Raw genomic sequence first — 27,423 nt, 5'->3', positions numbered from 1 at the left:
TTGAAATGGCCTGAAGTATAGTGCTGAAGTGGTGTCCAGTGTTGTTAAGTGCAAGAAGATGTTTTTTCCATAAGGAGAAAACGTGTGTGTCAGACAAGCTTTGTTCAGGTGTCAGTTATGGTGTTATTGGCCAAATTCCACATTGACAAATCCACAATATACTAAATAGGTGTCTTTAATAGAAACCTTGGTGTTTTCTGCTGGCAGCTGGTAGACGTGCAGGGACTCTGCATTTCCCATTGGAACAATGGTTCAGTATCGCTAATTCAGTGTCTGTGAGACAGTATGTGTGTAAGTACCGTGAATAATGAGAATGGATTGGACTTTGGCCAAACAAACCCTCAGAAAAGGTATATGAAGTAGGTCTGTTGTTGTCCCGTTTTGCAGGTGGGGTTCAGAGAAGTGAGGAGACTCAGCCGAGCTCACCTTACAGCCAGGCAGTATTAGGGCCAGGGCTTGAACCCAAGTTACCTGAAGTCTGACCGCTCCCCCATGCCCCAGCCACTGCACCAACTCCATGAGGGTCACATGGAGGCAACATCCTTGAGCAGGTCAACTACTTCAACCAGAAAGTGGGGTGTGACACCCCAAGTGCTCTGAGTGGGATCCAAAGAGCTGGCAGGTATGGAGATGCTTTGTAATCCTGGGGTGGCCCCTGCAACTTCAGTCACCATGGTTTCTGGATGAAGGAGAGACTGATCACCTTCTGGGGGACAGCTGGGGGCCTTTCTGGAAGACATTAAGGTTGACTGGGTCTGGCAGGATGGACCAGAGTCACCGAAGGCAAGCAAAGACAGGGTTTTCAGGTTGGGGGGTGCTCTGAGCAGAGGAGCAAGGCAGAAGAGCTCAAGACGTGGGCAGATTCGAGCAGGGCATGGCTTGGCGAAGTGGAATTCAGGTAATTCAGGTGGTGGAGGGAAGCCAGGGGGCCTGAGAGAGGGCGGCCTCCTCTCGGATAGGGTCCTTGGTTTCCTGGGGCTGCCCAGACTACGGGAACAGTGCAACCTTCTTCTTGCCCAGAGAATCCCTCACACAGTCCCTCTGAACTGGTCTATAGTCGGAGGATTCCACAGCCCACAGACCTGACTGCAGCTGGAAGGGCGTTATTGCCTCCTATCTCACGGCCTGGCACACGAGGCAGCCCTGCGTCAGGCGCCAAGGCCATCTCAAGTCCAGAGTGTCTAGATGAACCTGCGCCTCACTCCCTCACGTCGGCCTTGTTCTCCTGGAGAGGGGACCCCCTGCACTCAGCTACACACTCCAGGAGCCTGGAGAGTCCCACCCGCTCCTCCCCGGCCTCCCCCACAAAAGCACATGTCACAGAGCCAGGCTCCTCTCTATCCCATCAGCCTGGTCCAGTCTTCCACTTCCTACCCTCCCACCTCTCTGCTTTGTCAGTGGCCCAACTCACCCATGACCACGCTCCAGACAGTAACCCAAGGAGTTATTTCAAAGTACAAATTAGATTACTGCCTCCCTTTTCTGAAGTTTTTCAAAGGCTCCCCACTCCATAACGTTGCCTACTTTGGCCTGTGACAGGCACTGCCCCTTCAGGCTCACTCAGTTCCTGCACTTCCCCCTTGCTCATTCTGTTCCAGTCACGCTGCTGTTCTATAAACACTGCAAGTGTGTGCTCACCTCAGGGCCTTTGAACCTGCTGCTCCCTGTCTGTGATGCTCCCACCCCCATCTCTGCACACCTACTCCTTCCTAAGCTGCTCTCATCACTGCTGCCCACTCAGGTCTTGGCTCAGGGGTCATATCCCTGATGGGTCCTCCCTGACCACTCTTGTCTACAGCTGCTGTTCTTGCTCTGAGGACTTTGTTAATTTCATCGGACACTGATAACCTACTGGTTCGCTTGTCTTCTGTCCTCTCCCCGGCCAGATACACATCCTGGGGATCTAACATAGCTTCCTGAGACAGTGTGTGTGTTAGTCACTCAGTCGTGTCTGACTCTCTGTGACCCCACGGACTACAGCCTGCCAGGCTCCTCTGTCGGTGGGATTCTCCAGGCAAGAGTCCTGGAGTGGGTTGCCATTTCCTTCTCCAGGGGATCTTCCTGACCCAGGGATTGAAGCCGGGTCTCCCGCATTGCAGGCAGACTCTTTACCGACTGGACCCTGAATATTTTATAGAATTGAGATGCTTTCCCAGCACCAAGCCCAATACAGGGTTGAGCTCAGTAAATATTTATTGAATGATTGAACAAACCTGTTTGACAGCTGGATAGACTGAGGCTCAGGGAAGAATGAGTTACTCCTGACTTGGAGCTATAATCTGATGCCCAGGGCAAACACTCTGAAAAACTCCCTGTGAATTGGTACAGACACTATGGATAATAATATGGTGGTCCCTTAAAAAACTAAAAATAGAGCTACCATATGGCCCTGCAACACCACTCCTGGGCATACATCTGGAGAAAACCATGACCTGAAAGGGTACATGCACCTCGAAGTTCACTGGAGCACTGTTTACAACAGCCAAGACATTGAAGCAACCTAAATGTCCATTGACAGAGGAATGGATAAAGAAGATGTGGTACGTATATACAATGGAATATTACACAGCTATTAAAAAGAATGAAACAATGTCATTTGCAGCAACATAGATGGACCTAGAGATTCTCACAGTGAGTGAAGTAAGTCACTCAGACAAAGAAGGAGAGATACTGTATGACATCCCTTATAGGCAGAATCTAAAAAGAAATTATAAAAATGAACTTATTTGTAAAGTAATTAGCCTCCAACTAATGAAAATAATTGGGAAAAAAAGAAAATGAACTTATTTACGAAACAGAAGCAGACTCACAGACTTAGAGAATGAATTTATGGTTGCCAAGGGGTAGGGATAGAGGGAAGGGATAGTTAGGGAGTTTGGGATAGACATGTACACACTGCTGTATTTAAAATAGATAACCAACAAGGACCTACTGTATAGCACATGGAACTTTGCTCATGTTATGTGGCAGCTTGGATGGGAGGGGAGTTTGGGGGAGAATGGATACATGTGTATGTATGGCCAAGTCCCTTCACAGTTCACCTGAAACTATCAAAACACTGTTAATCAATACAATATAAATTGTATTCCCAATACAATATCCCAATATAAATTGTATTCCCAAAAACTACATCCCAAAACAAAATAAAAAGTTTTTAAAAAATAAATAAAAAACAAAGAGAAAAGATCCCTTTAGGTCAGCCCCCAACACACACACACACACACACACACTATACAAGTGCAGCCTGGTGGGAGGTAAAGCTTGGAGCTATTCTGTTTGAAGTTAAGTGATGAAGCCGTGCTTCGAGCAATGTCTTCCAGGCGAGGCCTATCTTACGCACAGATTTAAAAGGATCATGACTGAGTGAGTACTGGGCCAGGTACTACTTTATTCCAGACACAAGCCTGGGAGGGGAGATAATCATCACTGATGTTTTATAGATGAGAGAACAGGCTTTTAGCTTTCCAGAGTGGCTGTGGGGCTTCCCTGGTGACTCAGTGGTAAAGAATCCGCCTGCCAATGCAAGAGACTTGGGATCGATCCCCGGTCCGGGAATACCCCATGTGCCTCGGAGCCCCATGTGTGCTGCAACTACTACTCAGCCTGAATTCTAGAGCCTGGGAACCGCCACTACTAAGCCCATGTGCCTCAACTACTAAAGCCCAAGGACCTAGAGCCTGTGCTCTGTAGCAACAGAAGTCATCACGACGAGAAGCCCATGCACCGCAATGAAGAGGAGGCCCCACTCACCGCAACCAGAGAAAAGCCCTCAAAGCAGCAAACACCCAACACAGCCATAAATAAATAAAAACTATTAAAAAGGAAAAAAGAGTGGCTGTGTAGAAAAGTCTGCTCTGTGAGACCATGGTGGGCCGTGTACTTTGCACAGGGTCTAATCCCTTAGTTTTCCCAGCTAAGTGGGTTGGCCTTGAATGGGCATCAGAAGTTTAAACGTCTACGGGACACCAGGCCTCTAATGCCTCTGGCCCCTGGCTGTCAGGTGGAGACATGGGTGAGCGAAGCCAGAAATATCTGGACTTAAAAATAAATAAATAAAACCTCAAGATTAAAAAATGGAGTTAGTTAATCCAAAGTTTAAAAAAAAAAAAGAAAACCACTGTGCTGGTACATGCCCGCCTGCTAACAAGGCCCATGGCACAGAGGTCTGTGACTGCTGGAACTGCTGCCCTCAGACCTCCCTGCTCCTTCTGGAACCCCAGCTCCTCTCCCCCTGCACCTCAGAAAGCTGGTCCCCAAGAACCTCCTGCAAAGGCAGGAGACCCTTTGGAACTTTGAAATCAAGGCAGCAGGAGGCCCCTCTGGCACTATGTCAGGTCTGCTGGGCGAAAGCGGAGAAACCCCTTCTGCTGGCAGGCCATGTCTGGTCGCGGGCTCATGGCACCAGGGCACAGGGGATGGTAGAGCCCATCAGGAACACAAACGGCTGCCCCCTCTTCAAGGCCCTGGAGCAGCTGCCTGAGAAGGACCTGCTCGGTTGCTGGGGCAACAGCCTTGGCACCCTCCAGAGACAGCTGCTCCTTAGAAAGCCCCGCTCACATCCCAGTTGGGCTCAAGGTCTGAGGTGGTTCTGTCCTGACATGTTCAGGCCAGAGGGGCTGGAGGATGGGGTTAAGCAATGCCCTCCGGATGGACCCACAGTTCAGGTCATCTGGTTCTCTGAGGACAGCGAGCTGCCAGTCAGATGACTCATAAGCTCCAGGGCATCACCCCAGACGGAGGGCTGGTCGTGAACTGGCCTAGCATGAAAAGATGTAACTGTATCAGATCATCAACTCCTCACCAGGCCTATCGTTCCCACTTCAAAGAGGAAGACAGTGAGGCTCAGAGAGAAGTTAACAGCCCCAGGTCAGGCGGCCAGAATCTGAGCTCTGGCTTTCTGATTCCAGAGCCAGCACTCTAGCTGCTGCTTCACCATCCTGCCCAGGACTGAAGGCAGGTGCCACTCAGCCAGGCCTGCGAGATATTGGCCAGGCCAGTGCCCCAGTCAGAACCCTAGTCTTGGTCCTCACACAGGGTCTGGCAATATCCTCTGAGTGGGTTAGCTGGTGGTGCCTCTGGCTCTGCTGCTCATGGCGACAGAGGTCTGGTGCTCCTGGACCAGAGCCCCAGCATATGGACAAAAAAGGTGCCCTGCCTGCCTGTGATCACGGCCACCCAGCACCCTTCTCCCCTGGATGTGCAGTCCTGGACACACAGACCCTTTACCAGAAAATACCAGAACCCCTGACATGGGTTTCCCAGTCACTCAGGACTTTCCCAGCTCGGCTAAATCTCACTACAGCCTCAAAGCAGAGACCAGAGAGGTTAGGCCACTTGTCCCAGGTCACATAGCTGGTTGACAGGGTACTGTGACTGGAACGAGGATATGAAACTCTCAAATTCCAGGGTCTGAGGAGACAGTAATTCCAGTGATTTTCGAGCCAGATTCTGGGGACCCCCAAGAGGGCCTGGGGAGCCTGGCTGACTCCCAGCCAGGGCCCTCGGGGGGGCTCCATTTTCCTCTTCCCCTCCATGTGGAATTTCCCCATGTGGTATTTTGAGCTCCACCAGACTAATTCAACCTCTTCATAGTACAAATGAGGAGACTGAGGGTCAGAAAGGCAAATGTGCTCCCCGAAGAGCAGGTACCAGAGCAACAACCTTGCCCGGAGCTCTGAGTGTGTGTGTGTTCCCCATGTCCCCCTGCCCCCCACCCCACCTCCCAGCCTGGAGACCACCAGCTCCAGACATTCAGGGAGGCACCCACCTGTGGCCGAGCCCCACCTCCTCCAGCCCCTAACCAGCATGCTGTTTCTCAAAAAACATTTCCATCATTACCACGACTGTATCCAGTCAGCAACCTGTCAGGCAACATTCACCCCTTGCCACCCGTTCTGTGCTGGAATCTCCCGCAAGCATCCTTTTATTTCTCCCCAGAGACCTGCCTGCAGAGTTGGCTCTGCCAGAAGCTCTGCTGAGGCCCCTGCCCTACCCCGCAGGACACCTTATTACTATCACCCCTGGGAGTCCAAGCTTTAAAGAGATGCCAGCAGTTACTGAATCATGATTTTTCTTGTACATTAAAGCTATAAACTCTAGTGAGGAGGTGCTGACAAGTAGAAGATGGCCCGTTACAGGGCCACTATGGCTCCAGCCCAACAGAAAAACTTGATGTGGACAGCCCCTGCCTGGCCTGGCGGAGGAGTAGAGGATGGAGGATCCAAGATTTGGCTTTTCAAATACTATTTGACTTGTCAAATGCTGGCTCTAGCATGTGAACCTCGCTGCGGCCTTTCCAAAACTCTAAAGTCCCAGGAGCCCAGCCTGGGAAGTGCCAGTTAAAAGAGCGAGCCTCTAAAACCATCCTCACTCCCGGAGGGCTGACGTCAAACCTTGGTAACGGGTCACAAAAAGCCTGGCTTTTGACAATCTGTCCCAGGACCCCCCGTCCAGTGTGCAAAGCCAGACACTGCCAGGCCCTGTGCACCTCGATTGCTGGCCTCTTTCATCATTCTGAATGACCAAGCGGATCCCAGAATAGAAAGACGGTGTTAACAGGCTCATTCACTGTGCCTGGAGTGACAGGTGGCCTATCTGGTGACAGAATCTGGAGCCAAGAACCCTGGGCGGCCGAGAGACGGGATGAGATGAACGGTGCAGCAGTGAATGGGGAAAACCGTGAGTTCAGCTCAGGTCAGCCCAGGCCGGCTGCCTTCTGTGGTGCCAGGCCTGGGGACAGGGACACAGGAAGGTAAAGGGCCCTGGTCCTCGGAGCTTATATTAAGGTCCTGAGTTCAGGATCCCAAGTTAGACAATTACACAAAGCAGCAGACATGTGGGAAAATGCCTTAGTGACTCCAGTGGATCACAGACACGGTCTGAGGCTATGCCACCAGAGGAAGGTGCAGGACCAGGGAGGGGGCAGCCCCACGGGGCTCCTGGGGAAAGCAGTGGGGACTGCTGGTGGCTGTGGACAGGGGTGTTGCCAAACTGGAGCCTGATGGGAAGGGGACAATCTGCACTGGGGGGAAGTCTCTAATCCATCCTCCTGTTAGGACAAGTGAGGCTACACTTTGGTTCCTGGGTGGGCACCAGGGACCCAGGATGAGTAGTCCTTGACCTCAGGAAACTCACAATAAAGTAAAGCTCCACAGACTGGGTGCAGCCACGTGGAGTACTGCAGGAGAAAGCCTGGGACTGACTGAACAGAAAGAAAGAGAAAGTATTAGTTGCTCAGTTGTGTCCGACTCTTTACCACCCCGTGGACTGTAGCCCGCTAGACTCCTTTGTCCATGGAGCTCTCCAGGCAAGAATACTGGAGTGGGTTGTCATATTCCTACTCCAGGGGATCTTCCCGACCCAGGGATTGAACCTGTGTCTCCTGCATTGCATGCAGATGCTTTACCATCTGAGCCACCAGGGAAGCCCTAGCCACCAGGGAACAAGAGTTACTGCAACTGACTAGTGACGTGTGTCACAGATCTACCACAGACGGGTGTGACACGTGTGCGGCATGAGCTGTGCCCAGTCTAACACGAGGGGTGGGGGGGCTTCAAGAGACTGGAACAGGAGCCTGGAAAAGTCTTCAAATACCTAGAAGACTGTCACATACATATGTGGTCCCAGTCATCACAGTGCAACCAAAGGGGGACAGGAAGGTGGGGGTCCAGGGGGAGCAGATGTTGCCTCATCCTAAGGAGGCAGTTTCTAAGGGGCAGAGCTGCTCAGGAGGTGGTCAGCTAGGCTGGACCCAGGCACGATGGATGCAGGGAGGGACTCACGCTCCCACGGGTGTGTCCTCTAAGATTCCTCCCAGGCCTGAGATGTTTGCTCTTTCTTTGCTTCCTACTTCACACTCAGTTCTCAATGTGACATCAGATATCATCTTTGTGTGTATGATATTCATTGTTCAACTCTTTTTTGGCCTCCAGAGAATTGGTTCTAACAATCAGAGGAGGGGGAGAAGAATGTTCAGATGGCTAAGCCACAGGGGAAATAAGGAAGGACTACCTCTAAGACAGCATGGTCAGGGCTGGACCTGGACTTGCTCTGGACAGTTTGGCAGCACAGAGCCCCTACCTGAGATGGGAAACCCCCTCCTGAGAACATGAGAGCAGCCGGCACTGGCTCTCCTGGCTCTCACCTCCCCCAACACCTGCTGCTGAGTTGGAGGAAGCCTGTAGGTCGGGAGGCCCTGAGAGCGAGCACCATTCTGCACTGACTCATGGTATGACTAAGGCTCCCGCTGGTAAGATGGGAAGGATACGGGCTCACCCTGTTCACTGCCCGAGGACTGCCACAAGACTCATCTTCCCACAGATGGGAAAGGGCTTGGCAGGTGAGGAACCATCATTACAACTGCCTGTGTGTATGTTAGTTGCTCAGTCATGTCCAACTCTTTGCAACCCCATGGATTGTAGCCCGCTAGGCTCCTCTGTCCATGGGATTCTCCAAGCAAGAGTCCTGGAGTGGGTTGCCATTTCCTTCTCCATACACCTACCTGAGGGGCCTGCATATCGGGGCCAGGGGCCCACAGGCCAGCTATCTGACCCCAGGCCCTCCAGGCATTCGAGGGCCCAGAAGCTGGGGGTTTCTGGCCTGGGGCAGAAGCGAGGTGTCCTGTCCCTCCAGGGGGCAGGCTCAGGAAAATTCAGGGCCCTGAGGACCCCAGCCGCCTGCCCATCCCCCCGGGCCACGCCTGCATCGCTGTGTTAATATTTTAGGGTAGTGACCTCTGGTGTCCCTGCCTCGCCAAGCACCCCTCCGACTTCTTTTTGCCCCCCTCTCCATGTCACCCCCCATGTTCTCAGCGTCCAGGCCTTTGCATGGCTGCTCCCTGCCTGCACCGCCCCTCCTGCACCCTACTGCCTCCCCCTCCTCCAGTCTACTCTGAGCACTACTCGCTCTGAGACTTCCCTGACTGTCCTCCCGCCCCAGCCCGGTGCCCCTCACTGGGTCACCCCCCTGGCGTTCAGAGGCGTCACAGGCCTCTGCCATCACAATGTTTCACAGGCCTGCTTACTTTTCTCCTTCTCCCTTTAGATCCTGAGTCCCCGGAAGGCAAGGACCACATGCTTCCCATGCCCGTGGCACCCAGAAGGGGTCCCCCGGAGAATGCCTGCTGCCACTCACGAGGCGGGATTCTCTGACTTCACCCCCAAAGCAGCGCAGGGCTGCAGGGCCTTCCCCCGGAAGACCTTGAGGACACTGCAGTAGGAAGAGTCTGTGAGAGGTGACTTGACAAGTGGAAGACAGAGGCGCTGGGACAAGTTGTGACTATTGGCTTCCCCCTCACGCCTCCATACCCCTCTCTACTCGATGTTTTTCCCGACCACCTCTAAAAGCACAACATGGTGGCACTTGGGAAGATCTCTTTGAAAGAACACCTACCCAAGGGAAGGTCACCAGCTTCCCAACCCTGTCCACAGAATCCTGCCCGCACAATGGCTCAGTGTAAGACCTCCTGTAAGGACTGGGTGAATATTAGCGACTAATAGTCATGGTCACCGGTATTTTTCACCTGCTCAGGCATCGGCGGCTGTGGCCCTGTCACTGTCTGAGGTCCTTACACTTGATACCCACAAAGAAATGTTTTCACCATTGCCCCTTGTGCCGCTGAGGAAATGAAGGCTCAGAGAGGCTGAGGGATTTGCTCAGCATCACGCGGCAAGCTGGGTTCTATCTACTAAGTGAGGGCAAAACCTTCCAGGTTTCAATCTCCAGAAACCAACCTTCACAGCATCTGGTCTCACACCAAAAACACAAGTTTGCTGGCAAGGAGACTGACAGCACACATTCCTATAAAGCTTAGAAGTCACCGCAGAAAGTCTGGTCTCCCCTTCCTGCTGGCGGACTCCGGCTAGCATTTACTTTTATACAGACCTCAAGCCCAAGCCTGCATTCTGAGGAGCACCTGCAGAAAGTGGACTTTACCTTGACAACTTCCACCCCTCTGGGAGCTGCTCTGCCCCGATGTTTTGCAAGCATTACCTATCACCCTACCTCCCCCAGGCTTCGGGCTGTCCTCACAAAGAGACCTGTGACATCACTAGCTCCTCAAATGGTCCCTTTCCCCCCTAGGACTGATGCTGATCTGTAAAGGCTGGGCACGGCACTAGGCGGGGACGGCACAGTTTCCACCAGGTGTGCTGCTTCTGGCTGATTAGTAGCACCTGCCTGTGTTAAGAAGGATCCTGAAGCTGTGCCCAGGCTCCACACAGCCACCACGGGCGTGGGAACCAAGGCTGCCTCTGGGGAGAGAGCCCTCCTGGGAGATGAGCAGCCTTTTAAAAACTCTGCTGGAACCCAGCCACATAGAGTTTGAGGGCTGTGGTGTGCATTAACTTGGAGAGTTAACCCAATGAGTTTGTTATTCAGACACCACCTACTCCTCCTTTCAAATATACCTCCTTAAAATGGGCTAGCACATGAGGTACTCGGTCACAGAAACAGAAAGTAGAAGCGTGATTTGCAGGGGCTGGAGGAGGAGGGAACGGGTACAGAGTCTCAGCTCTGCAAAGATAAAAACAGATGGAGGGCAGTGATAGCTGTAAAAGATGTGAACTGTACTTCATACCACTGAACTGTGCACTTAACCGCAATTTTTTTAAAAAATGGGCTAGTTAGAGTCCACTGAGGAATTCTCTACAAATGAGCCCCAGTCATCACACTGATTTTTCACCAAAATCCAGAAGTCACAAATAAAATATTTAAAGCTACTTTAAGCATGAATTTTCTGATTTGACTTCAATGTATTTATGAGCAGGGGCTGACTAATAATCTGAGACTATTTCCTGAGATTCAGGAAGTAGAAATTTTAGAAGGGGGGGGTGGGGGCGGAAAAACATCAGAATTCAAACAGGGCTTCCCTGGTGGTGCAGTGGACTAAGACTCCATCTGCCAGTGCAGGGGACACAGGTCTGATCCCTGGTCTGGGAAGATCCCACTTGCTGTGGGGCAACCAACCAACCACGACTGAACCTGTGCTCTAGAGCCCGGGAGCCACAACTCCTGAGCCCACGTGCTGCAACTACTAAAGCCCTCAAACCTAGAGCGTGTGCTCCGCAACCACAATGGGAAGCCCACACATCCCAACGAAAAGCAGCCCCCACTTGCTCCACCTAGAGAACGCCTGAGCTAAGCAATGAAGAACCAGTGCAGACAAAAATAAATAATAAATAAAATTTGAAAATGCAAACAGAAAATTAAAAAGATTGGAGGTCTACAAGGGTAGAGATGGATGTGTTAGTATCAGAACCTTGGAAAGGAGTTAGAGGGAAGGTAAATGTGGAGGTTAAAAAAATTAAAACTTGGGACATCCCTAACGGTCCAATGGTTAAGAACCCACCTGGCAATGCAGGGGATTCAGGTTGGATCCCTGGTCCGGGAACCAAGATCCCACATGCCACAGAGCAGCTAAGCCCATGCGCCACAACTACTGAAGCCTGTGCATTCCAGAGTCCATGAACCACAACTAGAGAGTCTGTGTGCTGCAACTAAGGCTCAACGCAGTCAAATAAATAAAATATTAAAAAAAATAAAACAAAAAAGAACTATAAATATATTGTATAACAGTATAGAAAAGTTAAAGTCACTTTAATCCCAGTGCCCAAACACAATCACTATGACATCATTCTACACCAAAACTTTTAAACTGGGCTTCCCAATGGCTCAAAGGGTAAAGAATCTGCCTGCAATGCAGGAGATGCAAGAGACGTGGGTTTGATCCCTGAGTCAGGAAGATCCCCTGGAGGAAGAAACGGCAACAACCCACTCCAGTATTTTTGCCTGAAAAATCCCATGGACAGAGGAGCCTGGCAGGCTACTGTTCAAAGGATCGCTAAGAGCGATCACGACTGAGCATGAGCCATTTTGGAATGGCAATCTGGCTAAAAAGAAACAAGACACTTCTGCTTTGGCCTTCTTAAACAAAACAAAAGCAGTCGACAGAAAAGAAATAGTGGTGAATCAGGATTTCAAATCTTGGTTAAGTTGTGTGACTCCAGTTAAGTCACTTTACCTCTCTGCCCCATCATTTCTAAAAGCAGTAGTACTAACTGCAACCCGCCTCCCTCAGCAAGGGAAGCAACAGGGCTCCGTGCACTGTTGTAGTAGTATGTGAAAGGGCGTTAGCAGTAAGTAGGGAGTGCTGAAGAAGTTTTTTCTTGATGACTAATGATCAGTGTGAAAACCTGATGATGACAACGATGATGATGTAAGTATTTGGAAGCTCTGATGTTACTTAACCAGGCTCACCAAGCCCAGCCAGGCCCGGCCCTGACCTTGCAGACCCTTTCAGACCCGAACCTGTCCCAGTTCCCTCCATACACCAAACGCCTTACACCTCAGGGTCTTGCCCCTTGCAGTTCCCAATCTGCCCTGGCCTGCCTCCTTCCCATCCTCCACCCCACTTTCCCCCAGGTGCCTTCCCCATCCTCTCTGAGAAAATCCTTCTCAGCAACTATGTTTCCTTCACGGCTCTGATCTCAATTGTACAGTATCCTGTGTATCCGTACTTGCTCGGATGGGGTCTCCAAGCTCCCTGAGGAGAGAGACCAAGTCTGTCTTGTTCCCTCTTCTTCCCCTGGCTCAGCACCTGGCATGAAAGGCCGATTGTTTGGAAAGGGGCGTGGAGGTGGGGGCGGGGAGGAGCTGGCTGGGATGAACCCAAGTCCTCTTCCCCTGGATTGTTCCCACACACTGCTGCGCGTGCCCCCTTTGAGGAATCTGCTGTGGTGGCAGCAGCTCGGGCTGCCCTGCCTTCACAGGTACTGTCGGACAAGCCCAGTTCCTCCCACCCCGCAGGCTGACACCTCCTGACTGCTACCACTCCCTGTGCTGGGCCGACAGCACCTCATGCAGCCTGGGAAGCCTGGGAAGGCAAGAACGTTCCAGGAGAGCCTGGATCTATTACTGTATTCACAACACATAAGAGCAGACTCCTTATCACAGCCTGGGGAAGCAAACTGGCCAATGGAATGATGACCGTGCCGAAATAAACCCTGGCTGAGTGCCTGGTGGACTCTGACGGCCCTGGGCAGGCTTCTGTAGCCTGACTCAGATCCCCAGGCTCCTGGACAACCAGCCCCTGACTTCCCTCTCCTACCCCAGGCACCCTCCCCTAAAAACCTCCATCCACTTGGAGCTTAACCAGCTTTTGAGGTCCTCTCTAAAGCCTGCCTCAATTGGCTTCATCTTCCCTATCAGAGCCCCACACTTGACAAAGAGCCATCAGATGACCAACTCCTCTCCAAACACCAGGTGCATCTGTACTTTTCCAGGCACGGGACAGGGATGGTCTTTAAATATTCCCAATCTTCTCTGGATATCAATAAGAGCAGGGCAAACATTTCTTAAGTGCTCCCACCGTGCCCGGCAGCGAGCTGAGTGCTTTACAGACACACACACACACACGCACACACACACACTCTCGTCCTCACACTGTGACTCGTATGATATCAGTATTATCATCTCTCTTTTGCAGATGAAGGAACTGAGGCTCAGAGAGATTAAGCAACTCGCCAATGCCTCACAGCTCCAGGCAGCAGTCTAGGATCTGGATCCCGGCAGCATGACTCCAGATCTATGCTCCTAGCTACCGGGCTACATGACCCCTGGCATGCGGGCTCTGGGACACGGCTGGGCTTTGTAAGCGCCGGGTTCTGCCTCCCAGGGGAACAGCACGGTCCAGTGTGGACTGTCAGTGCAGTCGCTCAGCCACAACTTCCAGATCACCTACTGTGTTCAGTGTGTGCCCTCCCGGAGTGGACTTGAACCAACATAGCTCTGTGCCTGAGGACCTTGGGATTGTGCAGAGGAGAGGAAGAGAGGTGGACAAAAATCCTATTTGTTGAAGCAACCAAGTTGTTATCATATCTGCTTTGGCAAGGCTGAGAGTTTCCTTAGAAAAAGCACAGAGAAACAGGAACTTGAGACAGCAGGTGGTTAGGCAACGGTTCATCTCTGAAACACACGGGCAAACCCAAAGTGTGTTAGAACTTTCTCACTAGCTCCCGAGGGACCAAGATCGATTCGGCTGAAAGACAGAGCTAGAAGGATCTCGTTCCTGCCAAGAAACAAATGGGGAACCTGAGATCCAGGGGCTTGCTGGAGGCCACCTATCGACTCCTGGAGAAGCACACAGCTCCCTCTCCCCACGCCCAGTCCTCTCCAAGCCCCTGGGGCTGGAACCACAATCAGGACAAAAGGCTTTCAGGCCATCTGGGTCCTTGAAACTGCCAGGGAGTGAGGTAAGTGCCCACAGGGACTGAAAGTTTAAAAGCTTTCTCAGTGGAGACGGGGCGCTAGCTCTTACCTTCAGGGAGACTGGAACTGCTCTGTGCAAGCTGGATTCGGGAAGCCAGGGTTGATTTCCCAGGCCAACACGGGCCCAGCTCCAGCCCGGCCTTGCCCCGGAAGGACGGGAGTTTCAAAGGCAGCTGCTCCCCACCTGGGGCCACACCTGGGAGAGGCTGACTTTACCGGGGGGAACCCGTCGAACTGGCCGTCTCCCAGACAGCGTGGGCCCGGCCAGGAGGCCACCGCCTGTCTGCAGCCTGGTGCCTCTCCCAGCGGGGCCCTGCCCGGCCCCCACCCAGCCAGGCCCCCAACACCAGGGTGGGAGCCGGTCAGGAAGAGGCCTGCTCCCGCCTGCTCCCCTGCCAGCAAAGGCCTTGTGAGGCCCCCCAGGGCCCACCTCGGCCTGGACTGGGTCTCGGGGCGGCTGCTTCCTGCTTTATCTTTTTCTTTCACTTTGGTTTTTAACCCTAAAGCGAAACTAAAGACGGGGACGACGTGGGAGAGATAGTGAGAGTTAAGTGCTGAACACTCGACTTCTCACTTGGGAGGAGGGCCTCAACCTCGGCTTCAGTCTCCCCACTGATAAAACAGGAGGAGGAACTCAGCTAGTGATTTCAAGTGTCTTTTTAAACTAGAAAAAGGACAGAACTGCCCCTTCCTCATCCCTGCCACCACTGAGAACTGAAAAGCAGCTGCAGAAATGACCAGAGGATGACCTTTTGGGTCATCCTTGTGGGTCTTCCTGTGGACTTGTGGGAGGATGCAAAACTTTGGCCACTGTGTGGAGACCCTCCCTCATCTCCCTGTCTCTCTCTCCCCTTCCTGTCAACTCAACTCTCTTATCTGAGCAGCCCCTGGGACAAAGCAAAGTCAGGAAGACCCCGGGAACGAGCCCGACCTGGTCTTGGTACAAGAGGAGACATCAACAGCTGCCTGGAAACTCCTGACTCAAGGGCCAACAAGGCCATCTGTCAAGAATGACAGCATCCCACCTAGGATGGGTCCAAGCTTCACTCTCTGCTGACCCCGGGGTGCCTGCCACAGTATGGCTAAGACCACTACCATCTGTTTTTTGGAGTTTTCCCACTGGCTGGCCTGGTGACATGAGGAAGGCAGGGAGGAACCTCCCCATCTCTCAGATGAGGAAAACTGAGGCTCGGAAAGGCACAGAGACATAGTAGCCAAGCCAGAACTGGATTCAGGAGCTAAGTAAATATTTGCTGGACCAATGAGCTCACTGGCCTAGCTGCTGCCAAGCAGGTGTGGCACACACCAGAGAAGCAGAGGAAGGAGGATACAGTGTGTGTGAGTGTGTGTGTGTGTGTATGTGTAGGGGCAGGCATCTCTCCCTGGAGACCAAGTCACGAACAGGTCCCCAGGTACTTAGAACAGCATCCCTTCCCCCCATCCAGGCTCCACTTCTGATGTGTCCCCCAGCCTATCTCTTCCCTTCATTCCTCCCTTCCTCCCTCCCATCTGCACCTTACTCTAGAGACACCTCACTGGCTGAGCACTGCTGAGTGACACTGGTCCGCCTCCCCCCCTGTGGACTGGATCAGCATAGTCAATACCTAACCATGGTGCTTTACAAAACATACAGATTTTCAGGATGCAAAGAAGGTAACAGAATTTTAGGTGCACAGATTCTTGAAAACAGCAATTCCACTTGCAGGAATGGCTCCCACAGTGATGCCTGCCCACACACATACAGCCGAGTAGGGAACGGTGCTCATAACACCAAGGCCAGGAACAATGTAAAAGTCCCTGAGTAGAGGACCAGATAAACAATGGGTGGCCCATCTGCCAACGGACTACTCGGCCAGGTGCAGGGATAACCTACAACAGAGACAGACTTGCATGAAGAAGATAAGGAACAGAACAGCAGGGGTAGTAGGTAGTAAAACGGGATGTACTGACAGACACAGCTGCCCGAGTATGCAGAATATTTCTGGAGGAAAACATCAAGACTGTTTGACAGTGATTATCTAGGAGCCTAGGTGGGAGACAGGCAATTGTCACTGGACATTTTTTCCCTACAAGTTTGAAATGTTTAACCACCTACGTGGATTGCTTTCTCAAGAAAAGCATAACTTTTGCACATAAAAAAAGAACTCTAGCAAAATGTACCCAAGGAAGCTTTCCTCTAGGTGACAGGCATTGCATTCCCTGGGGGCAAGGCCCAGACACCTGGATTTTGAAGCTTCCTCAAGGGCTGCTGGTCACCTTGCAGAATAGGTGGTCAGCCTCTAAGAGCAAATGGAGGCAGCCTGGACACCACAGGACTCTGGGCAGGGGAGAAAGTAGCAGGGAAGACTCGGGGGAGGGGAAAAACTTGGCCTTAAGGCATAAGAAGGACTTGAAGAGGGCTTTGAATGCTCAACAGGTATAGCTGGGAGGGGGGAGTTCCTCCAGAAGGACTGGGGAAACTAAGTCGGGCTGGTAAGACAGAAAGGGGGAAAAGAATCTCTCTCCATATGGGATACTGGTAAGTCCCTCCCCCTCTGATACGTGGTCCCCACTCATGGGAAAGTGAGGAGGCTGGGAGAGTTCCTTCCAGACTGATATCCTATGATATGCCTTTATTCTGTCTCATTTAATATTAAAGGAGGCAAGGAGGGTCCCCAGCTTAGCACATGGCCACAGGGCTCCACATCTGTGCAGACTGTAATCAAATATTTGGAGGTGGCAGAAAATTCAGGCCAGGATCTTAGGTACAGCCGCCCTTGGGCAACTTCCATCCCCCTGGGGAGAAGCAGATGGCCTTCTGTAAAAATGCCCTCCCTCACCTTCTTGTTAATAATTAAGTCATTACCAAAGACCTCCTTTGTCACTCTTGAAGTTCAGTTTGCAGAGACTTGCTCTCTTGGCTTGTTTTATCATGATGCTCCAGGTCAAAAGCTCACAGGTTATAACAATCCACTGGGGTGGATCCTGGCTAGACCCTGATGGTTCAGGGGACTCTGGAAGATCAGAAGCTAAATCTCTAAGATGGCTCTGCTGGTCACTGTATCCCCAGGGCCAGCTCATCACCTAGCACACAGCAGGCACTTAATAAATATTTGTTGAATAAGTGAACAACAGCTCAGTCAGTGAATCCCAGAGGGACCTTGGTCAAGTCATTTTCTGGAAAATGAGGATGACAAGAACAGTAGTGACCTCTCAGGGTTGTATAAGAATCTGAGATAAGGTGGATGAAAGTTCTCTGCAAATCAAAAACGGGCTACACAAACATTAAGGATCGAAAACTAATGTGCTGAGAACAAAATAAAAAGAATGAATATACCTGAGAATGATGACATTTACAACAAAGCATCTGGCAAGTGGTAAAGCATTGATCAAATGAATTACTACAATCAAAAGGGACAGCACAGGGCACTCTAGTTCACTGCTCCAATGTCTGCATAATTTCTCAGGCTTCTCAGGCTCAAGTCTGTTCCAAAGGAGCACAAAAATCCCTCATCGAAACTCTTGCCCTGCTTTCTGGTATGAAAACCGTGGGCGCAGTTACAATTGTACCCTGTAAACCCCTAGGCTCAGAGAGTAGATGCCAATGTATTCCCTGGTGGCTCAGTGGGAAAGAATTAGCCTGTAATGTAGGAGCCACGGGTTCGACCTCTAGGTTGGGAAGATCCTGGGAGGAGGAAATGGCAAACCACTCCAGTGTTCTTGCCTGAAGAATCCCATGGGCAGAGGAGCCTGGTGGGCTGCAGCCCATGGGGTCATAAGAGTCAGACATGACGAGTGAATTATCACTAGCACTGGCACAAGGATCCCAGGGGTGTTTACTGTAGACAAGGGAGGAGTGGGGAGCGGAGCACGGAAGCTGTGCCTGCCCTGTGACCTCAAGATCCCCGGCCAAGGCCCTGGTCAAGGGGGCACACAGAGGACTGGCCACTAGCTTCCAAGCCGCGCACTGTGACCAACCACTGCTGCCCCGCCAGTGGCCACTCCCCCTCGCCTTCCCTCGGCCCAGTGGGTATCCCTGGCCGCAGCTTGGAAAAGGAGAACTGGGTTTTATCACCTGGCTCTCCTGTACTCAGAGTACCTTGGACAAGTCCCTTCCTGCCTTTGTGGCTGGGCCAGGGAACACTCTCTGCGGTGAGGAGGCTGGAGGAGAATTCCAGTGCGCCAAGTCATGGATGTGCCCCCAGCTGGACCAGACACAGGAGGCCCAGCTCTGGAGGCTGAGTAAAACGGCTAATGTGAAGGCCCTTCAGTTCTCTGATGCTTCCACCTTAAGGAATTCTGAGCTAGTACTCAGCCCCAATCTTCCAGGTCTTTAGAAAGCAGGGGGTGTGTGGGTTTTAGGGGATGTATTTGTGCGTGCGTGTGTGCTAAATCACTTCAGTCATGTCCAACTCTTTGCGACCCCACGGACTATAGCCCACCAGGCTCCTCTGTCCATGGGATTCTCCAGGCAAGAATACTGGAGTGAACTGTCATAACCTCCTCCAGGGGATCTTCCCCACCTAGGGATCAAACCCAGGTCTCTCACATCTCCTACACTGGCAGGCAGGTTCTTTACCACTAGTGCTGCCTGGGAAGCCCAGGGGATGTATTAATTCAAGGGTCTCAATTCAAGGGTCAAGAAGGTTCAGATTCCCAGGACCCTAACAGTAGGAGGTTCCTTTCTAAGAAGCTGAGCTGAACTGGGAGAGCCAGTGTTTGCAGTCAGCCTTGGGTCTGAGCCATACGTTCCTTATCTGTAAAAGGGGGATGGTAAGTCCGCCTGCCTTGGGCTTGTTGAAAGGATTTCACGAGAGCACCCATGGAGGCCCTGGCACGGAGCCTGGCACAGAGCAGGTGGACGAGCAATGCGCTCAGTTATTTCCTGCTTCAAACAGCAACACCCAGCATCTCTCCCGCTGGCCCATCAGGCCCCTAGTCGGGCTCTCCTCAGGGAACACACATCCTCTGCCACCCCACTGGCCCTTCCCCCTCCCGTGGCTCCACCTACACCCCGCACTCTCCCTTCCCCAGGATGCTTGCAAAGCTCCTCCCCTGTCACCACTTTCATTCAGTCCCACTCACCCAGCCTGACTCATCTTGAAAAAAATCCTCCAGTTGTGCTGCTCTGGCTCTAAAACCTTCCAAAGCTCTCCAAAGCCTCTGCTCTTCGGCTCAAGTTCAATGTGGCCTACAACCTTCTGGGCCCTCCCAGAGCGGCAGCTAAACTCGTCTACTCACTGTTTCCAAAATATGTGCTCACCTTGTCCAGCCCCCGCACCTCTGGCTTTGGAGAAACTATCCCCAGGAACGCCAGCCCCAAAGCCAGTCTCTGAATCCAGTCCCCCTCTCAAGGGCTCTTGTTTCCTCTGGCTCACGCTCACTCCTTCCTCCTCAGACAATGCCTTTCTTCAGCAGATGCTTAATTACAGACTGTCACAGTCTCTCATAATTGTAGGGCTTGTCTCCCTTGTCAGAGCCTGAGTTCCCAGGGGCAGAGGCCCCGTCTGTCTGCTCTTTCCCATCCTCTCGGAGCCCAGCCCAGGGCTGGGAGGGCAGACCACTGGTCAGAGAGTATTTTCCGAGCCCAATTCAGCTGAGCCGGGTCCAGTTTCCACCACTTGGGACCACTTTTCTGGCTCTTGTCCTCTACGCTGGCCAAATGGAGCCTCCGTGCACCAGCTCTCCCCAGGCGATCCAGGCCAGGGACAGAGAAATGTGGGAGACCTGGGCGGGGAGGCAGGGTGGTGGCTCTCGCCTGGCCCTGACACAGTCTTCTGGGGTGCTAGGCATGCCCTGTCCCTTTCCCTCCCTGGGCCTGCTTCTTACAGTGAAACAAGCAACAATAATCTTTTAACTCCAGAATATAGATTTTTGTCTTCCCTGGTTCCCAGGAGTGGGCGGGTGAGAAACCAGCTGATTCCAACACAGGCTGAGGGACGCGAGGCAGCTGTGGCTCCCCTCCCACAGGACTGGGAAACCTGAGAGGCACTCACAGCACACACCTGGACAACCTCATTCAGTTCCTGTTGCTGACAGCACTGCACTCCTGCCCAGCTGTTCAATTTCACAGCCCCCACCCTGGCCAGGGCTGACAGCGTCTACTGCTGGGACTGAGCAGGGGAAGTTGGTAACCTCTTTCTGGAAACAACCGATCCTGCCTGAAACAAAGAGCACAGTGAGGGACCAGTCTTCCCACCTGTCAGTTCGGGATCATACTGGGACCTGTATCACAGGATTGTTGCAATAATGCAGTGGGATAATGCCAGAACCGGCCTAGCACGGTCCCCGACACCCAGTGATAGGCAGTGTAGCAGACACGTTCCCCTGTCTTGTGGGACCTTTCTGATACCAGTTCACATTCTCAGAGCAACCTGGGAGGAATGCATTTCCATCCCTTCCTGACCCAGAAGAAAACTGAGGTGCAGAAAGTCAATCAGTCCAAGGTCACACAGCAGGGACAAGCCAAACTGTGACACCAGGCCAGGAATCACTCGTTCAGCTTTTCCCGGAGCGCGGTCCACAAGGCCTCAGCATCAGCCTCCTCCAGGGGACTGGTTTAAAAAGCTCATTCCTGCCCCCAGACCTGTCAACTGAGACCCTTTGGGGATAGGGCTCAGAAGCCTGAACTGTGTCAAGACGTGGAGCTTAAATTTTATGAGGAAACGGAGGCAGAGAGAGGTGATCTCTGAGGTCACACTTTCATCGAATGCAGACTAAATTCACAATCTGACTCCACAGGTAGCAATCACAGACTTCTTGGAAGAGGAGGCATCTGACTATGTGGCCTCCAAGGGAAGAGAAGGCACCCAGGGGGAGGGTAGAGCACACACAAGGGCTTGGAGCAGGAGAGGCCAGGCAACAACTCCGTGTGGCTTGTGCTTCCAGATCCCCTAGGCGTGAAGAAATACATACGGAGCCTCCCTGCAGCCTGCCCTCCCCGGAGAGCCCAGAGAGCGCCACCTGAGCTTCTGGGAGGAACGCCTGCTGTGTGCAGGGTCTATGACCAGCAGGTCTATGGTGGTGGCCCACTGGGCGTGTCTGGCTGCGGCTCAGGGTAAGAAAGCGGAGGAAGGTGGTGACTCAGTCCCCACCCAGACTCAAGCTAGTCTCTAAACCTGAGATGAGCTCAGAGGCTGGGGAAATGTCAAGCAAACCCTCCTGGCAGAACAGATGCCAGATGGAGAGAAGGTGGCCCGAGGGATAGGCTACCAGGCAGCAGTCAATGTGGAGCAACAGTGTGGTTGCAGGGGAAGAAAAGTCAAGAGGCCTGGGTGCGAGGCCCTCCTGGGGCCCCCTATGCTTCATTCACCTGTGAAACAGGGAGAACTCCACTGGCTTCTGACCTCCTCCCAGGACCGTTGTGGGGAACAATGGGTAAGGAAAGAGCCTGGCAGATTATACAAGGTCTCACACAGCAAGGGAGGGATTAGAGGATTACTGCTATTATACATCAGAACAGCCAGAAGGTGCTTTCCTTGTTACCTGAACCCCAGTCACAGGGGGGTAGTGGGAGAGGCTGGGCCTCTGTCTTGTTCCCACAAAGAAAAAAGGGATCCAGATATTACTTGGAGGTGAAGGCTCCCATTTATTAAATGCCTACCATGTATTGCACACATGCGCAGTTGCTAAATCGTGAACGACTCATTGTGACCCCATAGACTGCAGCCCACCAGGCTCCTCTGTCCATGGGATTTTCCAGGCAATAAGACTGGAGTGGGTTCCCTTTCCTTCTCCAGGGGATCTTCCTGACCCAGGAATTGAACCCATATCATATCTCCTGCACTGGCAGGCGGGTTCTTTACCACTGGGCTACCTGGGAAGTCACCTACTGTGTACTAGGTATTTTTAAACATAGAATCTCCCTTAATCCTCACCATGACCCTACAGTGTAAATATGATTACCTTGAGTCCAGATGAAGAAGCCGAAGTTGAAAGAAAGTAACTAGACCAAGATTACACCTGCAGTGAGTGGAGAACAATTAAAACTAGGCATTTTCGACTCAAAACCCCACACTCTTTCTTTCGTCTGGAACAGTTCCTATAAGAGGCAGAACATGTCGGGTACAGGGGCCCAGCTCAAGCACTGCCTCCTTCTGGAAGTGCCTCTGATCCCTTTGCCCAGACAAGGTCTCTCTCTGATGAAACCTCACAGTATATCAGCAGCACACACCTGGCAGCACTCAATATGTTCTGCTATTTTGTGATCATACACACTTTTACAGGTAAGACGAGATGCAGGTACAAATAGGTGGCCTTTCAGTTACCTCAATATCCTCAAATGTCACTCATAATTTTAAAAAAACAAAAACACAGGTGTTAAAAAAAATCCTCAAATGTCAGAGCTGAAAGCACCTCCAAGACCACAACATCCAACTTCCTCATTTTTTTGAAGGAAAAATACAGATAGAGGAAGACACTTGTCTGAAGTCACACGGCATCAGAGCCGAGAATAGAACCTTGGCAGTCTGCCTCCCAGAATTTCTTTAGGGATTCCATGATTTCAGAATCAGTCTGAGGACAAGGAAGATCATTCCCATGTTGCAGATATGGAAGCTGAAACCCAGGAAAAAGCAGCCTCCTGGAGACGGTGTGATGTGGGGACCACACCCTGATCCTCCCACTTCTAGACCAGAAACCAAGCCCTTTCTCCTCCCCACTGCAAGAAATCTGTGTAATGTGTCAAGCTTGGGGCCCACAATAACAGGTCGATGGGTGTTGGAAATTGTCATTATACACCAGTGAGCAAGTGACACCCGCCTGACTGTGACTGGTCTGGCAGTGCTACAGAAGAGGATACAGGAGTCCTGGCTGAACCCTCTGTGCTTTCTGGACCTTGTCTGTAAGACGAGGGAGCTATCATAGCTGATCTGATGATCTGCTCCAAAGTTCCGGGACATCTGAGGCTCCCTGACAGCGGACCCCAGCTGTCTGCAGAGCATCTCTCAGCCGGGGCCTTTGTTCCCCTGCTCTACGGGAAGCCAGCAAAGCAGGTGGGGCTCACAACCACAAACTGACTGACTTTATTCCCCAGTGCGACTGGACAAGCAGGACCACCCTTAAACAACAATGGGATGGAACACGGAAAACCCGACTGTCTCCCAGAACAGACATCCCGCTGGGCACACCCACCTACCTTTACAAACTGAAAAAGAACAACTGGGAATCGGGGCATAAAAGGGGACAGCCGGCTCCCTGCCCTATTGGCAGGGCAGGTGTATTTCTGAATAACAGGCAGCAATGGAGTTTGAGGTAAAGAACTCTGGACCGAGGCGTCCCAGGCCCAGATTCCTGTCCCAACTCTGCCATGAATGAGCCTGTGTGCCCATGAACTAGCTGCTTCCCCTCTGTGGGGCTCGGGTTAGAGCTAGGCTGGCAGTTCCCAAAGTGTCTTTACAGATATTTCATTTGATCTTCAGGGCAACCCTGTGCGATTGACACAACTATCCCCTTTTTACAAATGGAGAAACTGAGACTGGGAAAGGCTGAGGGTCTCATTCAAGGTCACAAGGTTTGAGGCTGGCAGACCCATGGCCCCAGAGGTCTTAAGACCACCATGCCCAAACTTCAAGGTTGGTCAGGTAAAGAACAACTCCTTTCTCCCCTCACCCTGACCAACCTTCTCAGCAAGACCAAGGCAGCACAAACCCTGGATCACCTGTCCAGTCTGGTGGCTTGCAAGTTCTGGCCCCAAACCTCACAGCCCAGCTGCCTAGGAGGCCGCACCCCCCTGCAAAATTTGATTACTCAAGTTGGCAAGAACGCAGCCCCCACCCCCAGTCCGGTCTAAATAAACGCCCAAGTGATATCACATCCTGCTGGCTCCAAAATAGCCCAGGCCTGCCCACAAGCGATCACAAAATGCCAGGCCATGCAGGGCCAAGCGGGCAGGGATGCCCAGCCCGTGGCACGGTCCACACACACACACACACACACACAAGCAACTAAAGCAGAAGCCTCAGAGCAGGAAGGCCCCCCACTCCCACCTCTGCCAGACAGCCTGGCCCCTCCCCCCTTGCCCTCTTGGTGGGGAGTCCCCAGCGCCAGCCCTCGCCCCAGCGCCAACCCCATGGAGCCTCGGCCGCGGCCAGCCTGCGGGCGGACTCCGGCCCGACCCGGACACCCCACCACTCACATTGCTTCAAGAGCTCCAGACAGAAAGCCATGAGGGCCGGATGGGGGTCAGAGACCCAGAGACCGGCAAAGACAGAACAGGGGAGAGGGGGAGCAGGAGCGGGGAGAAGGGGGGACAGGGGGCTGCGGCAGGGAAAGCGGGGGGTGGGGGGGAGGGGGTGCGGGGCAAGAGCCCCCGGCAGAGGAGAAGCCTCAAAAAGGGGTCTGCAGCGCAAGAGACATCGAGCGGTGACACCAGCAAGACAGATGTGAGGACAGGGAGAGGCAGGGAGAGCAAAGCAGGGGACCCCGACTCAGGGGGCTGGGGGGCGCGGAGTCCCGACAGAGAACAACGACTGGGGGACAAACCAAGGAAAGGCAGGGAGGGGGTACGGAAGTCAGGGAGCTGGGGAGCTTCGGGGGTCCCAAGGAGAGACCCCAAGGGATCACAGAGGTCCCAGCGTATAGAGGGGGCACCAAAAGAGGCAAAAGCCTGCAGAAAGGAGGGCTAAGAGGAGGCAAGACCCCCGGGGTGTGGGGGACAGATGGGAGGATCCGCAAGGGATGTGAGCGGAGCGTGGAAGGTGTTCTGAAAGAAAGCCCCCTCCCCACAAGATGAGAGGGCGCTCAGAGAGGGAATCCCGAAGAACAGGGGCGCTCCGAGAGGGAGACTCTGAGGGATGAGACGAGCGCTTTGAGGGGGACCCGAGATCGGGGAGCGAGGGAGGGGCTGGGAGGCAGCGCGAGGGCAGAGACAAAGAGACAGCGAGCCAGGGAGAGACAAAGCGGGCGGAGCGGGGAGATGGGCCCCAGGGTCGGTGGCTGGACAGAAGGACGGAAGCGCGAGCGGGCGGGAGGACGGACGGACGGACAGACTGGGAGGAGGGCGGGGGCAGGGCCGGGCGGGGGCGGCGCCCGTCTCCTCGCGGGGCCGCGGCTGCTCTGAGCGGCGCTGGGCGGGCCCCAGGCGTCCGGGCTGAGGAGGCGGCGGCGGCGACGACGTGGACCGGACAGACCGATGAAGTGACGGACGGGCTGGCGGCAGCTGCGGCCAGCGGCGGGCACTCACCCTCCTCCCTCACGCGGCCCGGCCCGAGGCTCCGGTTTTGTACGCCCGAGGGGCGGGGCCTCTGGGTTAAAGCCCCGCGCCGGCCCCGCCCCGCCCCGCCCCCCGCGTCAGAGGCGCGCGCGCGTCTCTCGGGACTCCCGGGGCGGGCGGGGGCGCGCGCGGCCCTCTCGGCACGTGGCCCGTCGCGCGCGCCCGGCGGGGCGGGTGCGCAAGCGCGCGAGGCGCTCAGTCCAGCCCACGCCCAGGCTGCCCGACCCCGCGAGGGAGCGCGCGCCCACGTCAGCCCGCGCGTGCCTGAGCACCCGGGACTCCGCCCCTCCAGCCGTCCCCACCAAACCGGTTCCAGCTGGAACGAGACGCAGGCTCCCTGACTAGCGAGGGGCCCGGGGAGTCTGTACCAGTTTATCGTGGCTACACCTGGATATTCCCCAGGGGAAACAGAGGCTCCGCACAAGCAGGTCGTCTCACCTGTGTGTGGTCAAATTAGCCTCCCAATACTTTGGACTCTACGTCCTAAGGGTTTCTAGTGTCCCCACCTGGGTTTTGCTGTGCTCATCTGGGGTCTTCCAGGTTGGGTTCTAATCCCTGCTCAGCCTCTGGAGGGCCGTGTGACCTTGGACAAGATGCTCATTCAACCTACTGAACCTTAGTTTCCTCTTTAGTAAAATAAAACCATTACATCCACGATACCTTGGAGGGCCAAGTGCAGTAGGAGCTGTGTAAATTCCTAAGTTAGTCTCTTTACGACTCATGGAGCTTCCCCACCTCATGGAGTCCCGGCCTCGCCCCTGCGAGTCCGCCTACTCACAGTCCTGGCCCTTGCTCCGGGCCTTGTCCCTCTGGGCTGCACCTACAGTAGGTCTACCACCTGCATATCCAGTTTCTGCCCCCCACCTGCCTTCCTAAGTGACCTAGACAAGCCCCTGCCCTTCTCTGTGCCTCTGTTTTCCAAATGTAAAATGGAGGAAAATTTACTGAAGATGATACAGTCTTTCCAATACCACTGTTGTGACTTTTGCATAAAGTTATAAGGATAACAGCGGGCTTCCCCGGGTGGCTTGGTGCTAAAGAATCTGCCTGCAATGCAGGAGATGCGGGTTGGATCCCTGGGCTGGGAAGATCCCCTGGAGAAAGAAATGGCAGCCCACTCCAGGATTCTTGTCTGGGAAATCCCATGGACAGAGGAACCTTGCGGGCTACAGCCATAGGGGCACAAGAGTCAGACATGACTGAGTGACTAAACAGCAACAACAAAAATATTAAAAGCAACTGTTTGTTTTTAACATTGATGCCAGGCACTACCATTTTGATGCCAGCCACTGCACGAGGCACTTTGAAAATACTAGCTTACTCTGCCCTTCTCACAGTCACTGGGCTACACCTATACCATTCACTTAGTCTTTAGATTGACTACGTGGGAAAATTCAGGAAGCCCCGAAGCACAGCCTGACTGTCTTGCTGTGTGCCAACCATACGCAGCCCTGTTTTGCCTCCATCAGCTACTGAGCCCTCCTGCCTCAGGGCATTTGTACCACTCTTCTCCCAGCCTGGAGTACCTCCCCACCACTACTTCTTCCCTCACTTCCTTCAAGAGTTTGCTCAAACATGTTTCTCAATGAGGTCTACCCTGGTACCCTATTTATGCTGCAATATACCCCCCCACCCCCACTGGCACTCCCAGTACTCCTTGCCCTACACTACTTTCCAATAAGCCATATACTTAGGGGACATCCCTGGTAGTCCAGGGGTTAAGAATCTGCCTTCCAACGCAGGGGATGTGGGTTCAATCCCTGGTTGGGGAGCTAAGATCCTACATAGCAGGACAACTAAGCCCACGATGTGCAGCGCGACACAACCACAAAAAGATCGTGCCACAACGAAGGCTACAACCTGACACAGCCTAAATAAATAAATAAATATTTTTTAAAAACCCATATACTTATTTGCATTATTTATACTGACTGCTTTGTCTGTCCTCCAACCTGCCCATCTGCGCC

The 27,423-nt window shown here is 53.2% G+C and overlaps 1 protein-coding gene across 5 annotated transcripts in view; it reads right to left on the bottom strand.

Moving 5' to 3' along the window:
- DLGAP4 (DLG associated protein 4) overlaps positions 1 to 27,423 on the bottom strand; it is a 137,305-nt gene that overhangs the window by 37,751 nt on the left and 72,131 nt on the right. Inside the window, exon 1 of one of the 5 annotated variants that reach the window (XM_043478666.1) lies at positions 24,380 to 25,420. The exons of 3 other annotated variants lie outside the window; for them this stretch is intronic. In XM_043478666.1, coding sequence (XP_043334601.1) covers positions 24,380 to 24,410 — 31 coding nt within the window. In that variant the 5' untranslated portion in view covers positions 24,411 to 25,420. Of the gene's footprint in view, positions 1 to 20,249; positions 20,710 to 24,379; positions 25,421 to 27,423 lie in introns of those variants that run through there. One more of the 5 variants, XM_043478667.1, reaches the window with a different exon arrangement.

This window comes from Cervus canadensis, chromosome 10 (assembly GCF_019320065.1).
Source record: "Cervus canadensis isolate Bull #8, Minnesota chromosome 10, ASM1932006v1, whole genome shotgun sequence".
Lineage (NCBI taxonomy): Eukaryota > Metazoa > Chordata > Mammalia > Artiodactyla > Cervidae > Cervus > Cervus canadensis.
Note: the sequence above shows the minus strand (reverse complement) of the source record. Positions and strands in the feature narration are given on the sequence as shown.